Raw genomic sequence first — 17,008 nt, 5'->3', positions numbered from 1 at the left:
AACTCTTGTCAAACGGGGCATTCATTTGTGTTCTGCACATGCACTTGCGCTATCCGCAAGGAATCTTTGTAGTACAGGAAATACTTGTGAGCGCATCATCCTTGCCATAGAGAGCCGAACTTGAATTTATTACATTTTGCCAGTCCGTCATTCATCATTAGCCAGGGCATCCTTGCGTCATTGTCAGTCTGTCTCTTTCTCAAGCCGAACCAAAATGTATATTGTATGTATATTGGCACATGAAGGTGTCACAGGTGCGACATGACTTGCCACTGAATGTGAACATGCATCTTAGACTACGGTGACCATATTTTGATTTCCAAAAAAGAGGAACTGGCCTCAAGATACAGGAATGATACTCAAATATGCCATACATTATAACTAAAGCGCTACATAGAAAAAGATGTGTTGTAATATATTAAAAGCAGGGCTGCACGATATTGGAAAAAGATGCAAAATATGATATGGGTGTTGTGTGTTGCAATGTCAATATTATTATATTGAACAAGTAATGAAAGAAATACATTTTAAAAATGTGAATTTATTCTTACCTAATCAAGTGATGTAGTGTTCGTAATTACCCTGGTTACCTTTCGCCTATTGGATGGCAATGCACGTTTAAGGTTCCATCTGATTGGCCAAAGTTAGATTAAAGGGTACAATTCCATACAAATGTATTGAACGTCATTTGCATTCTGCACATTATCACTTTGACAATATTTTTCCAAGACATTGTGCAGCCCTGTATGGATGGATAGATAAAGACAATAGTAGCTCCCTTTTGATGTCTTACTTAAATATGACAATGTCCTAAATAATACCACTTTTGGAGAATTGCAAACTTTCTCATCAGTGTAATCATGTAAATTATAAAACAGGAGCTAAAAAAGGATAATTTAACAAAGAAAAAAAAATATCACTTCGGTCTTTTGTAATCCTCCTCATAATTTTCTTCTCCATCCTGTGTTGCCGTGTGTAACAATGAAGGAACTCAGTCAACTTTCTTTGCACGTGAACTCTCTCCTCATCCAATCTGCGACCGGCACTTTTATTAGACGTTGGAAGACATGTGTGAGCTTTGCACATTGTTACCTGACTTGTTCGTCTGTCGTCACTGTCCTCATATCCGAAGCAAAATTGTAAAGCCCCGCTCTGCCTAGTGACTTCGGCCACAGTGGCGATACAGACGAATGAACGTGATGTCTGGCCAACTCAACTGGGGCTTCATTCAATCCCATTTCAGAAGCAAAGTTTTCTATGGCATTTGCACGCTCGTAACTCAGCGCACCTGATCCGCACAATGGACTCATATATAACTGTGTGCTCCACACGCATACGTCCTCATTGCAGCTACTTGACTTTTTTTTATATTTCTCCCCACCCTGCCAGTCTCCACGTCACACACACCGCATCTCATGGGTGCCAAAAAAAAAAAAAAAAGAGCACTCCGCCTGTGAAATTATCTGCTGCATCTTGGTAATATAAAGAACTGTCAATCTCATTAATGCTCTTATCATCCAAGGAGAAGCTTAAAATTTCCCTGCACCAGGAGGAAAACCCTGCACTCCATATAACCATGAGACTCAGGCTGGGAAAAAAATGGAAAAAAAAAAAATGTATACCTCAAACAGTTTTTAATCATAAAAAAAAAAAAATATATATATATATATATTTGCACACACGGCCCGGAACCAATGTTTGGCCACTTTCGTGTTTCTTCAGGGACATTTTGTTGCTGAAAGGCGCACTTTTCATGCGAGGGAAGGAAAAAAAAAATGTTTTATGTATTACTACAAAGCGGAGGTGGTGAACACTGGGGACTCCATCGAGAACTGCATGGAAACATGAAAGACAAAAATATCACATCAACAAAAATAAGATTTCATCATCCCTCCACTACAGATGTCAGGTGTTCAATCTTTCAAGCCATAACACAAATTCCTAAGACCCCCGAGAGAGAGATATTATTCTTTATCATTAATTCTTTAGCAGATTCATTAAAAGCACGGAATTATAATTTTTTTGAATAGGTATATATCAGGAACACTTTTTAAGTCAACGTGTAGCCTGCCAGCAGGAGGAGCAACTGTATGAAGCTACTTTGTGACAGGTTGTGAGTGTGTGACGGGGGAGAAGATGAAGGGCCAAACCTGCTGCTTACTCAGTCTTTTTTATTCATGTATAAGTTGCTCCGGAGTTGAAGTCGGAGGACCGGCCAACCTTTGAAAAAAGGTGGGATTTATAGTCCGTAAAATACAGGATCTTGTGTATATTTTTTTTTAATTGGTTTATAGTAGAAGCACGTTTGAAGACAACGTGTTGCCTGCGAGTAGGTGGAGCTACAGTATGAAGCCACTGCATGACGGGTTATGAGTGTGAGTGACGGGAGAGAAGATGAGGGGTCGCACCTGCTGCTGGCTCGTTGAGGAAAGAAACCGCATGGTGACAGAAGAGTCGCCAAACACAACGTTAGTTCATCAATAGCAAAATTGAGAGATATATGTCCAACTGCAGGCGTGCAAGAACTCAGGATTTCACAACGCGATGCGTTGGTGGGAAATGTGGTCGACATCAGGCAAAACGCTACCACTTTTCTCCATATGGAGCAGCCAAAATTAACAAAAACTGAAAGTTCCCTCGTGCCACTTTAAACTGAAATTTATATTTGTGTTTGAAATTGCCCCATTGAAAATGTTTGTGGAAAAGAAAACATAGTTTGCTGCTATACATGATGTGAATTTAGCATAAAATGAATTGAGTATATATGACAAAAAAACACACCAATTGTTCAATCTTTATATTATCGAATTTCATTGGTAAACAAAACCCTTGCTTCATGTTCTTAGGATGAACAAGCAAAAAAAATTGCTCCTCCAAATTAAAAAGTTGCTTCTCAAATGAAGCCAAAGCAAAATTGCTTCACAACGACAAAAATTTATTTTGAATAGAGCTGCACAACAAATCGAAATCTAATCAACATCGAGGTTTGATCTATTTTCAATTATCTAATTGCAGTTTCTCTTCACTATATAATCTGATTTTTCTAAAATCAGGAGCATTTTTTTTGTTCTTCTTTCTAAAATGTGTGGAATAAAGGGTTGAGTTTAAGTAATGGTTTCTAAAAAGAGTGTGGGAGAATTATCATTATCATATTAGTACTTGGTCCGGTGCATCTACTGTGTAAAATGCAGCTATAAAAAAAAAAAAGATTGATTTTAGTGATGCTGCCAAAAAATAAATAATAGACATGTTATTGTTCTGGATAAGCAACTATAGTATCATATAATTTCATCATCCCCTGAACCCTAAAGTATTGTTTGGATTGGCAAGTTATATGGTTCAGAAGCATAATATGGGTCAAAGCTCATCCCTTAGCACAGTGCTTCTCAAATCGTGGGGTGGGCAGGGGGGAGCGTAGCGCGATGCTGAGGGGGGCGCGTGTGACCCTGGGGAACATGCTATTTTTTTTTTTTTTGGCCATACCACAATAAAGTGTAATTGCACATCCACTCCAGTAGTTGGCAGTGGCGCTCTCATCGCTAATTACGCACGGCGAGTATTAATTCTACGGTGTAGGTTTGTTTTGCAACGAAAATGCTATTTATAGTTGCGGCGGAGAGTGTGTGGTGGGCTGGGGGCGCAAATTGGTTTTTTCTTGCTAGGGGGGCATAACAGAAAATAATTGAGAAGCATTGCCTTAGCACATCCACCTAGAAGAGTGCCTTTTAATCAAATAGGGACAGTTATAATATTGATCAAATTACATGTCTGAAACTAAACTGACTCACAATTTTAGCATTTTAATGCATATTAATGTGCAAAATACAAAAAACGCAAATCCAATCGTAATGTTGGTCTGAAAAATTGTTTTATTTTTTTTTTTTGGTACAGCCCTAATTTCAAGTGTTGCTTTTAATGAAATGTAATGCTCAGCCTCTAGCTAAATTATAACATTTCAGCTGTCAGCCAATCCAACAGGAGAGTGGCCACTGAAATGTCTCTCTTCCAGTTGGAAGCACACAATTACACTCCAAATTGTTATCTAGCTATGTCCATCTCAAATGTGACAGGTTTCCAAGGCAACAGAAGGGCTTAACAAAATCACCACAGACGTCAACAAGAGCTCCCCCTTGCTAAATCGTTCCAGACGTCAATGGTGGCTGACAAATTTGAGGCACAATATAAGCCAGTGCCGGAGCCTGAGTTATTAGGCTGTATGGAACATACTGTTGTTATGCAAAGTATTATTAATATTTGAAGCTTTTGGCAAAAACAAGCTAAATGCAGCTCAGATTGCTGAGAAATGCATCCAACTAGCTGAAATGCAATTTTTAAAGGAATTGACTTTTACACATTTACACCAAAGTGGTACAACGGAGGCAAAATAATAGAGCTGCTTGGCTTGTCTTTGTAAGTGTTTATGCAGCAACTTCATGTTTACGCCTATACGTCTAACACAACTGGGCAGTAGAGGCAAGTCGGGCATTCCCTTGAATATGTCCGCAGTCAAACATCTGCAACATATATCACTCGCACAACCAAAGTTGCCCACAACACCTCATCGTACCTCCAGAACAATGAATATATATATGTATGTATTAACAGTAAATCCCCAAACCACATCATGGAAGGGAAAATCCAACCTAGAACATTTTTAAAATGACCATATTTATCTTGAGTTTGATTTGTCTATCGCTTTGGTACTGAGGAAGGCGAAGACATCACACGTCAGGGACATCAGAGAGCAACAGCCTCAGCTTTAGGAGACGTGAAAGTCGCTGCATGAGACTGAGTGTGCTATTCAAGTAGGGGATGTGTGAATTGATTTGTGGGTGATAACACAAATATTAACAAACATCACTGTAACCTAATGCAAATATCAACAAAAAAAATGAAAAAAATTTTTAAATGATGAAGAACCTGTGTTGGCAAATGTTATATTGCTATTCAAATGTATCAAATGTATTTTCCATCTATCCAGTATCTTAACCAATCAATACTAATATGGATTTAAAACAAAAGAGAAAGAAATCTAAACACTATCGGACAAAAATCTTTACTGTAAATCGATTGCACATCCTTCCACAATCTGTAATCGAATCGTAATTAAAATGAATAGAGAGGCTGCTTGAGCTTCCCCACCCCACCGTGTGAACGTTTAGCATACACACAAAGGCAGAGGAGACACGAGAACAGGTAGGAGAGCAAAGCGGAGGGGCCTGTATCATTAGGGATTAACCTAGCCACAGGCTCTACAAATAGACTGTCTCCTCCAATAAGCTGCCAGAGCACAGATGCTTATTTGTATTGCCATGTTGCTGCTGGAGAGAAGAGAGAAGACGGTTCAAAAGAAGCTGAGGCAGGCCGGGACTCCTTTGAAACTCAATTAAACGCAACAGGACACGTTTGAGAGCCTGGTGATGTTACACCAATGTACTTGGTAGTATTAAATATTCACAGAGCAATTTCAAAAGGTTCACCTCTTATAACAATACTTGTGCAGTAAGCATTTTGGTAATCTCAAATATAGTGCAATTGGCCAAACCCGTGTCAGCTTCTCTCATTAAAAACATCTTTATGACTCAGGCGGTGAGTACATCTTAGAGAGAGTCTGTTGTTCTTTCAAAGATAATTGGGGAAAAAAATATTCAACAAATAGGGCTGGGGGATTAAACAATTTTCAAAAAGTATTTGATAACTTTTTTTTTTTTGTATTTGTTTCAATAGTTTGAAGTGTCCCCATCGATGTGCATTGCTTCCGCTAACAACACAGAAACGCTAACGTTTAGTGTCTTTTCCTACCCGAGTAGCAAGTATTTTTCTTGCAAGGTTAATTCCCGCAAACAAACATACAACATCCTAGTGTTGCACCAAGAACCGATATCTAAATCGTACCCTAAGGCTGCTCGATTATGAAAAAAAAAAATCATGATTATTTTAGTAATAATTGAAATCACGATTATTCAAATTATATATTTTTTTGGGCGGGGGATAAAAAACAACAAATTTCTAAATAAAAGCAATATTAAGAGAATTTAAATGTATTTTATCTTGTGCAAATGTATAAATTGGAGTATGGTATCTTTGTATAAACAAACGTTGCAATGGAGTTTACTTGCTATACACTTTAATTGCCAGAGAACTGTTGCAACATCTAAATAAACAATTTAGACAACGCCGACATTTTGAACTCAAGTATACTCACTATTGTATTAGACATTGTAAAATGATTAGTTTAACAATGTTTTATATGTAATAGAAACTGCACATAATCATTTTTTTTTACAATTCAACAGATTTTGTAATCGTACGTAATAATCATAATCGAAACTGAATTTCGATTAATTGCAAAGCCCTACCGTACCGTGTATTTCACCTGCCAAAAATGCCACAATTTCCAAAAAACGTTACTTTGGAGGCAAAAGAAAAAAATAAAGGCAACTGTGCGTTAGGCGGGGCTGGTGTGCAGCACAGCGCACCCGTCCAAGACGCACAAAAACAAAGTTAAAGGGCAGAAGTATTGGGGCTGGACTGTGTAATTGAAAAAGCGGATTATGGGCCATGGGTTGGGCCATGTTGCGAGAGATGCTTCCCGGACTGGGCCGATAAAAATGTATCCATATTTAAACATTTAAATGTCAAAATTAAGCAACTGTAAAGCGCTTTGTTACAGCTGCAGCTGTTGTGAAAGCGCTTTATAAATAAAGATGTATTGTATTGTGACCTTCAGTTTAAATCCATCCCGTAACCAATGTCTTAACACACCAAATAAATGTTAAGTCTGAATGTGTACTTTGCCACGTGCACGGTCAATGTTCCTTCTAAGCTGTGCGAGCAAGTAATTGCACACTGCTCTCACCCTCTCAGCGCGCACCACCACACGCATTTCATTTCTACACGCATTGCTTCATTTCCACCCCAGTTTGAAAAACAGGACACCACACCATTCCAACTTCCCTGACAGTTTCAGAGGTGCCACCAAGGGTGCAGACAGTAGAGCTTGAACCATAAATTGTCACATCTACATCCACTCACACTCACCATTGACAGGACGCTGCAGGCGACACGCGCTCTATTCAGGAAGTCCATACATGGGCGATGGGTGTAGTTTACGGAACCCCTTAATTGAGGCTCTTTTGTCGGTTTCAGGTGACTCAAGATTTTTGTGTTGTATTAAATGATATGTTTTCCATTATTTATCAGTGGACAATGTTGGACCATATTTGTACAGATTGAGACTTATCTATTTATACTTAATATGACCTATGCGTCAAAATAAAATTTAACTAGGGCTGATATATATGTAAAAGCGAGTGTATCACTTGGATCCCTCATTTCATATGACAGGTAGATGCTTGTACGGTACTTAAATATTTGTTTTACTGTTTGTAAGATACTCATTATTCAACCTTTGTGGTTCACCTTTTAAAACGGAGCGGATCAGAACTCAAGTAAACACGGACGTCACTCGTGTGCATTCAAGGACAGTGGAACATTCCAAACTCATGCAAATCCATCAATGGATTAAACATCCATCCATCAATCCATTATCCAAGCCGCTTTTCACGCAGGTACAGGAAGAACACACAAACTCCACACAGAAAGGCCGGAGCCGGAATCTAACCCAAGACCTCTGAACTGTGAGGCAGACGTTCTAACCAGTCAACCACCGTGCCTGTATTAAACATTCATAACCAAACTATCTAAACAATGTGGGCTTTCAATCGATCTATAAAATATGACATACGAAAAAAAATCATGGATGTGAAATCACTTTGCTAATTTACTTCAATCAATCAATGGTCCATTACATCACTTGTGTTACAATTCATAATAAATCACTAAGCTTCCATTCTGCAACTTTTGACAATATTATTGGTTGGGATGACAAATGTTAAATATTTAATGAGATTTTATCCTGCCCGAAGCCTTAAATAATAAACAACAAATCTTTTGGGGCCCTAATACTTTTGTACAGTTCTGGATACATATCAAAAGTCAGTAGTGTGTGTAAAAAAAAAAAAGTTTTGTAATTAATTGCACAAATCAGAACTGAACAATTTCAAAATGTATTTTTTTTTTTATTTTATCAAAAGTATTGTAATTAATATTCCTCTGGTATTTTTTAAAAATACAAACAAAATGGAATTTGAAGGGGTTTACCTGCCAGCTATTATTGCACTACTTTTAATTGAGGTTTTAAATTTTCGCCATGGTTTCGTTTCAATTCCAGTATCGAGGTATTTTATGCATGCATAGTATCAAAATCAAAATTTGCGTATCGTGACAACACTACAACATAATGTCGGTGAAATCACTGACAATGTTTTGATGTAATTTGCCGTATATCAAGATGGGATCCCAGTGAAAGGCAATCACAGACTCTCGGATGATTCACACTCAACATTCAAAAACAAAAATGACATTTGTTAAATGTTGGAATCTTTTGAGCCGAGGTACATAATTCCAAGGGGCAAATATTTTGCCGACAGTCTATTTGAGTTAAGTGTTTGGGAGAGCTGTCGGGAGTGCGGCAATAACTCTTTGAGAACAGAAGTGTGACGGTTCATTTTTTCATGTTAAAGAGTTGAACACTAAATCTTATTGTGAAAATTAATTCTATACACAACAGAAGTAACACGCAGCACAGAATGCTTGCATAATTTTTTGGACAAAAGGATTATTTTTCCAAGAGGAAGCACTTATTTTCACATTATCTGGAAAGAAAATGTCCCCAAATGAGTTGTACTTTTTCAATGAAAGTTAATGCTCAAAAGAAAAAAAATTAAACCTTGGATAGTATCAATTGAATTTTGTTTTTTAAAACCCAGAAGGAAAAAGGGACAAAAGGAAAAACTTAATTTGGTTTTGTTAAAAACAAACTGAGGGGGGAAAGAATGGATATCGGAGATTTTATTTACAACCGCATCAGTTAGCACTAAATATACCTGAGGTAACTTCTTATTTCCCTAATTTAAGATAAATTTCCTTTATATAATGTAAGAGCAAAGCTTTCTAAAATGACCTGATTTCAAGTTCAACAAAGAAGTTTTCTCCTTATTAATATTCCTTGGGATGATATATTTTTATAGCCATACACAGGATCTTGAAATGTTGGTTGTCATAAAAAAAAAAAAACGGCAATGAAAATGCATAAAAAAAGTGCAGATTAAGGTAGTATTTTTCTGAAGTTAATTCTCTGAACTTGCAAGATGAACGAGACTGCCATGTCCTCAGTTTCGCCCCCAAAGACTAAATCGAGCTTTTCTCTGCTTGACAACAGCTCTTCTGTTTATGTGTCATGTGAAAACTGCTTCAATTTTCACTCCATCAACGGCTTCTCTCAAGGGAAAGGTCAAAACATTTTAGATGGAAAATTTATTAATATTTACACTTTGCATACAATGTTCTCTTTGTTCGTCAAAAGAGAAGAGAAAGGGGGACATTATTATCAAGACTACCAGACTCTTCGGCACCTTGAACAATATAAACCCGTTAATAGAATTTTCTAAAAGCAGAAGGACGTTGTAGGAGCATCAACTCTGATTTGAACCACCACCAATTGGCCTCAAAAACCTGTGAAGTGATTGTGACACCAGGCCCGTTGGCATGGTAACCGCATCAAGCATGCAACGGAGGTGACTATAGCAAAACAACAAAGTGGTTTTCACATTTCAGAGTCACATGATTAGCAATCGTCAACATCAATTTTTAAATCTGAGACGACTGATTTAAAAAAATATATATTTTTCGAGCAGGCCAGGTTTTTGAGATTGGGGTTTTTGTATTTTAAATGATATGACTATATCATATCATATTATTGTTATTATTAATATTATTGTTGTTGTTATAACCTGATGTGGTAGAGGGAAAAAACAAGTGCAGATTCAGAATCAGCCCGAAAAATACATCTAGAAAAGTTTATTTACATTGCTGCTCAAATAGGAGTGCAAATTTGTTGACCAGTGTCCTTTTTCTTCAAAGATTTATGGAAATCATACGAGGGTTTTTCCTGCGTTCAATATTGCATGGCCGCCCCCAGCCAGAGGGATTGATATCCTCAACGTTCCAGCTGTACTGATTTAGCGTTTGATGTCCCTCTGTGGCAGTTAAGTATGTTAGCTGCAGTTGCAGCACTGCGCCACTAGGGAGGCGCTATACCAACAGCAGTGCACCGCAAAGACTTGAATCAAGTACTGAAGAAACAAATTGAATTGTGTTTTGTTGTTTTTTTTTGTTTTTTTTTCCCCCTGATAGTAGGTGCTATATTTGCTGTGTTGGATACAGAGAGGTAAATGTTTTAAAAAAAAAAAAAAAAAAAAAAAAAACAAGGTTTCCTTCGTGTTTATGATTTTTAGCCTTGCAGATATCAAAATCAGCCACTACTTTAAAAAGCGGTCCTCACGAGGAGGAAAGTCAAGAGTCCAGATGAAACAGAGCAGAGGAATTAACTTAACAGGCAGCTAAAATGTAACGATGGTGACAACATGTGGAAATTTGTGTCAGGTCGGAAAGTAGTTCACAAGGGACTCGTGAAAGCGAGGGTCAGAAAGCAGGACAGGACGAGTCGGCGAGGGGAGGGTTCTTCAATCTGTTTACAATTAGGAGCATAACAACGCAAAGCCAACGTGTACGTGATTGAAATATTTTTTTTATTCCTCTTGCCAGATCTCAAAAACACAGAGCCGGTGGTTCTACAAGCAGTGGCTAAATCAATGTACCTTGCTGAGGCATACTTAGGAAGGCATCCAGTGTTATTTATGCCAAAGGCTCTGCGCCTCAACACAGCAGGCAATCGCTGCCTCCCGAGTGAGACAGCCATCAACCAACTACGGGCTGGACACATTAAAAAGGACGCGAGGTGACAGCAATTTACAAAGATTTCTACACGGAGGCACATGAGGTGGGTCTACAGAAGAAAAAAAGAGGAAGCTGAAATGTTGCGTGTGTGATGTGAGATGGTTGGATAAAGTGTACTTTCAATTTAAAGTTGACATATGATTTGCGTGTGTATATAGATTTAATAAATGAATGCTTTAACATGATAGTCGTATTTTAATAGGAACTCTTAACTTTAGGAGATGTATAAGAGTATGCGGCCTGAAAGAAAGTGAGTGAGTTGAATTTACAGAATACATGCAGATCATGGCGTATAGTCACGATTGTACCATCTCAAACTCAATTTGAGGCAGGAAAAACCCTAATAATGCAACGCTAGAAACTACAATATTATATAAATTAAGATCGGGTATTAATTTAAGTGGCTTTTATAGTGCAAATATTATCTCCACTCCGGTGAGGCGAACTGTTTAATCTTAACAAAATGAATGCAAAACGAAAGGAGGGAGTTTACAAAAGCAAAGTCAGTGTTGCCAACTTAACGATTTGCTTGATTTAGCAACTTTTCCAACTCTTCCCGCACTACTTTTCAAAAAGCAATTTGCGAGTTTAAAGATCTCCTTTTATTATTTTTGTCCCCCTTTCTATTTCTTTAGGTTCATTCAGAGTGCATGCCGCTCTTTCGCCAAATCGCCAATAACAAGCTGAAACGAGAGTGGCGTGATAAATATTTCCCATAATCGCCACTCCAGCGATGGACCAATTTCTCCTTCCAAATTGCCCTGGGGGAACCCGTGTCGAAATCCGAAACGCAAATCTCTGTATGCAAATAATGCGACTAATCCCCCAATTCACCATGCAGCCAATGACTCACAGGATTGGTTACAGTATGAACGCAACATTGCTCGTCGAATTAAGTTTAAAAAAAAAAAACACAATCTTAAATTGACATCTGCCAAAGGTGTCAGGAATGCAAGAAGTAGCAAGCTAGCTACATGCCGTTTTGTTGCAACCATGAATGTGTACTGCACCAAAAAACGACATCATTGTTCCCAAGTCACACTAAATAAACTCCCCCAAACCCGTGTCGAAAAAAAAAATAAGCAGGATGAGTGATTGTGACACTGCAAAACAGCCATTTAATCGGGACACAAATCATCACATCACATCAAGTCTGAATGTTTGGTTAAATTCCCCTGGCTTCAACACTATAAGGACAACAGTATCTTTTTTTCTAGAAAGTCCGTTGAAAAGAATGATAATCAAACGCTTTCACAAGAGGGAAGTCCACAAATGCCACAGACGGACAGTGTTCCAAAATACAAATATACTGAAAAATCTGCTCAAGAATAACTTTTTGCACTGGTCCACCTAAATTTGGTGCATGCGCGCTAAAGTCGGTTCCATCACAATATTCAACTGCATCACATTCACAGAGCTGCCAACCTATAGAAAGTGTTAATGTAATGTGTATATTGCATATTGTAATATGCATATTAATGAGGCAATGCTTCCGACGTGACTATCTTCCAAAATATGGAATCTAATTTTTATAAGTGCCCACATAAATTTGGTGGCAAGGGTCATGTTTTTGTTCCATAAGTGACGCTAAGTTGCCACTCCATGAGGGAAATATGGGCAGGCAACCTTGCGACGTTACTGACTATCATACAAAATATTGCGAGTTTCACTCTAAGGACTTCAGAGAATAATTATCACGTCAACACTTGCGCACGTACATTTTGCCGCATTGGTTATACGGATGTTTTCCTAGGATGAACATGAAACCTGACGGTAGGGGTGATATTATATAGATGATACATATTTGACCAGCTGGCATTTTTCTCGCAAAATAGACCGGTAAACAAGTCTGAAAAGAACAGTCTGGTGTACAGCACACGTGACATCAAAAGGTTTACAGGAATTTGTCCAAAATGTCCAATATGGCAGCTTCTGACAAATGTTGCAATTTCAATTTATTTTCTAATTTTCTTCACAATGTATAATGACATTTACAACCACTAACAAGGATTTGTGAGGGGGGGGGGGCATTTCTTTGTCAAGTTTTTAAAAACTACTTGCCATCTAATATAATGTTGGATTTATGTGTAATTGTGTTTTTGAAAATGCATTCTTTAAACTCCAAAATGTTTTACATTACATACTAATGTACATGTAATTTGTATATAAATGTCAGATTATATGTCAACACCATCATTGTCCCTCAGCAACGCTAAATCAAAATATATCATTTTAAGACCTATTATTGTGTAGATCTCAAAACTCAGTAATCTGTGGTGCAAAATAGTGCAAATATTATTGATGAGATTGTAAATATTTAATATACATTTGACATCGAACCTCTTCATCACGATGACGTCATCCGTTTACGTGTTCTGTTCTGAGGGTACGTATTGAATGATTGATGCTTTTTCTTTTAATCTGTACGGTGCTGCTTAGTGTGACCTGCTTCGTGAGCATGGGGCACAAGAGCCCTTTGAAAAAAAGAAGAAAAAAAATAACGTTAAGATCACAATTTTGGTCCCAAAACGATAAATCGTTTAGCCCTAATTGAGACAACATCATATGACTGACTCACCTGGAAAAGGTGGTGCTCGACCTTGGCGGCTTCCTGTTCTGTATGTTTCAATTACTCCTTATACGATGTTAAGTGCCTGTGTGAGTTCCGAATGTAGACGCCGTTTATATCTTGTACACCTCTCAAAACCTGTAACACTACTCTCCCAGCTGTAAGTAAAGATAAAATAAAAATGATCCAACCACGACTGCGAGTAAAAGAGTTACATGTTATTTGAATCCCAAAGAAGCAACTACATACTGTAGGACTCACACCACTCGGCCAAAGATACATTTCTTAACAGCGTGCTACAAAATCTTTAAACCTGTTGATTTTCCATTATAGTTTATACAGAGTTAGAAAAAACAAAAAGCTACCCGTGCAGATCAAAACAGCTTCATCTAAGCTCTAGCAAACTATGAAACACTCAGACGCACGACATCTTCAAAGCCTCCAAATATAATAACTAAAACAAGCATGGCCTGGAGCAGAGAGGAAACCACTGACTAATTTATCAGGGGCATCAATTATAACACCAAACGTTTGGTGGTGTTTTTGTAAACATTCAAGTTCCAGCTTGTCATCCATCTTTGACTGGATTTACACGGCTGGCCCTAGTTCTCATTTTATGACATTTATTTTTCAGATTAGTTCGGACACTTGTGTTAGTAATGACTGACCATGTATTTTCTGCCTTCCTCCTTAATCACATCATTGTGGGGGTAAGACTGCTGAGGCAATGACAACATCAGATGGCATTGGCGGGGAAACTCTGACTTTTTGACCGTGCAATAATAAAACCTGAGAGAAAATGTGAAAACATTGAACCTGCAAAGGCTCATAACGTAAAATAACGAGCCAACCATTTTCTGTTAAGCTTGTCCCCAGAGTAGCAGGTGAGCTGCAGCCTAACCCAACTGACTTTGGGTGACAGGCTGGGCACACCTTGGACTGGCAGCCTCCCAATCACAGGGCACATAGAGAGATAAAAGAACACAGCAGCCACACGTATGGGGTATTTAGAGTACTCAGTTAATCTAAAATGCGTGTCTTTGGAATGCGGGGCGAAGTCAGAGTACCTGGAGAAAACCCCAAAAGGCACGGGTGAGCATGAAATCTCCACACAGGAAGGCAGCGACCATTCAAACCAGAATCTCAGAACTGTGAGGCAGACGAGCTTACCGCTGACACACATGCTGCCCCATTTGCGAGATTGTTGAATATTCAAATACATTTTTTTCCCCACACATCTTGCTATGGCAGTCAACGCAACTGAAAAAGTTCCCTGCTTCTGTCCTGCACTGTAAATAGACTGTAGTGCAGGGGTCTTCAATCTTGTTCCTCGAGGATCAGTGTCTCTCCATGCTGCAACACACCTGATTCAAATGATCCGCATCTAGCTTCTGCTGACCTTGCTGATTATCTGATCATTTGAATCAGGTGTGTTGCGGCGGGGAAACTTGAAAAACAGGCTTGACACCGGCCCTCGAGGAACAGGTTTGACGACCCCTGCTAAAGTGGAAGCCCACCACACAAAAACTCAGATCAATACCCGCTAGAATGGTTCCACTTCTGCCAGAGTAAGGGTAGTATTTTTTTTAAGAACAGAAAATAAAATGCACAAAGTACAAAAGTAAGATTTTTTTTGTACTGTCAATTACATAGAACACCCGTCATGATCACATACAAGAGAAAAAAAATAAGAAAAACATTTCCGTGCACGAAATAGTTTCCTTCTTTTTGAATACCTGACAATGCATTTAATAAAGACCCCAAACAGGCCATTTTCAGTCCGAAACATGACAGAGTTGGAGTGTCGAAATTTGTCGGCTGCATCCTCCAAAGGCCACAGACGCAACTTCCGGTGCGCCTCGACCTCCGCCAGAGTCCAAATTCACGCGGCCTTCAAATCTGGCCATTGTTTCCATGGAGACGGCCTTGAGAAAAGCTTGCTTCGGAGCACACTTTCGTAATGTACGTAATGTAATTACGACACTCTTCTTGACATTGTGCCTTTTACCAGCCGAGCGCTTTGCTACCATCTTGCGTCAATACATAAGACAGTCAGGTGAGAATTCCCAAGCCTGTCCAAATAATGTGGTCCACGGAAGCTACATGAGGAGGAGCCTGCAAGGGGGCCTTTGGAGGAAGCAGATTACAATTTTGGACACAGCAACTACATTTGCATCGAATCAGTCTTGCTATTGGAAATATCTGCCAACTCTCCCAAATTAGCCCATGGATGGGGAATAATCTTGCTTCTCTGAAACTGTTAAAGCTCCCTGCAGATTCACATTCATCTGTGTTGCTGCTGTCCCTTTTTTCTACTGTATAAAACCGCTACATTTCAATCAATCTAGCTCTCAAGTGTGTTTGACTTGGTTGAAAAACGAACGAGCAGATTATGACAAATTAATTTGTTTTAAAATCTAGGAAGTAAACAAGTAAATATGCAAGTTAAAACACATGCCTGAACAATTTACTTAAGCAGAGCAGCGAACTATCAGATGTTAAACATGAGCACAAGGTGCATGAAAAAGTGTGATGAAGTGTCTTTTGGCGTGTCTAACGGTTCAGGTGGCGCCAGAGCATTTCTCTTGTCATCAACAGGTAATATGAGCGTCACAGGTAATATACTACAGCGACAACAACTTGGACCCATATCTTGAGCGGTGTAAGCAAACGTGCAATAAACAGCGTGCGCGTGGTGATTTTTCAACGTGACCAGCGCGCGCGCGCACACACGAAGCCGCTGTCATGTTCGAGTGACAGTCTTGACAGTCAGTCGGCGAGTCTCGCCGACATCTGCAAGCCCGCTTCCAAAAGGCACATTTGAACCCCGTGGTGTAAGCTTCAAACGTGCAGGTTTAAATGAGACACATAGATGCAGCAGCGGCTCAATTGCGGAGGGGGGAAAGGGTCGGTCCAGTTCAGCCAAACCCGCGAGTCTCCATATCAACATAAACACGCTCGCGCGTGCACTCAAAAGTTACCTGCCTGTTTGGACCGTCAACGTCATATCGGACCAATTGTCACCACACGGACGCTTCAACCGGCAAAGCCACGAGTGACTTGACAAGTGAACACACGCCAAGCGCGAAAAACGATCCCGATTTCAGGCTGCGCCTTACCTTCAGTTCCGCACTCTCCGCCATCTTGTATTTCTCTGCGCAGGCGTGGTTAGGAAGCCCGGTCACGGGGACGCGCGCGGCGCTTCGGGAACGCGCACCAAGCCACTGGGTTGTGGTCACAAATGGTACACGACAATTCGACAAAAGGCAGGTGCGCTGTTCTGTTTCTAAATACTTGTAATTCGAAATCATTATAAATTATGTTCATTTCGATTTCGATATTATTGATCTTTTTTTCAACCAGCCACGAGCTATTTCATTTTTTTCTTTTTCTTTTATCAATCAGGCCCTAACCATTGACAAGCCATGCTTTTTTTGGGTTGCATATTTAAGCACCAAGAGAAATATCTATGTTTTTCCAGTGTACTTCCACAATCATTCATGATAAATTAATTAATTCATAAAATTAAATGGACATCAAAACATCCACGAAACAGTCATACATTTCGTTGTGAATGCG

The 17,008-nt window shown here is 39.1% G+C and overlaps 1 protein-coding gene across 4 annotated transcripts in view; it reads right to left on the bottom strand.

Annotated features, from left to right (window-relative positions):
* The window catches only part of LOC148336854 (E3 SUMO-protein ligase PIAS1-like), a 50,948-nt gene extending 34,286 nt beyond the window's left edge, over nucleotides 1–16,662 (bottom strand). For 2 of the 4 annotated variants that reach the window (XR_015843232.1, XM_088296730.1), the window contains exon 1: nucleotides 16,549–16,662. Coding sequence is in view for 1 of the 4 variants with exons in the window: in XM_088296730.1 (XP_088152856.1) it covers nucleotides 16,549–16,572 (24 nt within the window). In the remaining 3 variants the exon portion in view is untranslated. The other 2 variants (XM_088296731.1, XM_088296732.1) reach the window with 2 other exon arrangements.
* Between the last annotated feature and the right edge of the window lie 346 nt (nucleotides 16,663–17,008).

This window comes from Idiotropiscis lumnitzeri, chromosome 5, assembly GCF_059441095.1.
Source record: "Idiotropiscis lumnitzeri isolate Australia: NSW breed Sydney's pygmy pipehorse chromosome 5, RoL_Ilum_1.0, whole genome shotgun sequence".
Lineage (NCBI taxonomy): Eukaryota > Metazoa > Chordata > Actinopteri > Syngnathiformes > Syngnathidae > Idiotropiscis > Idiotropiscis lumnitzeri.
This window is presented reverse-complemented; position numbering and strand designations above follow the sequence as displayed.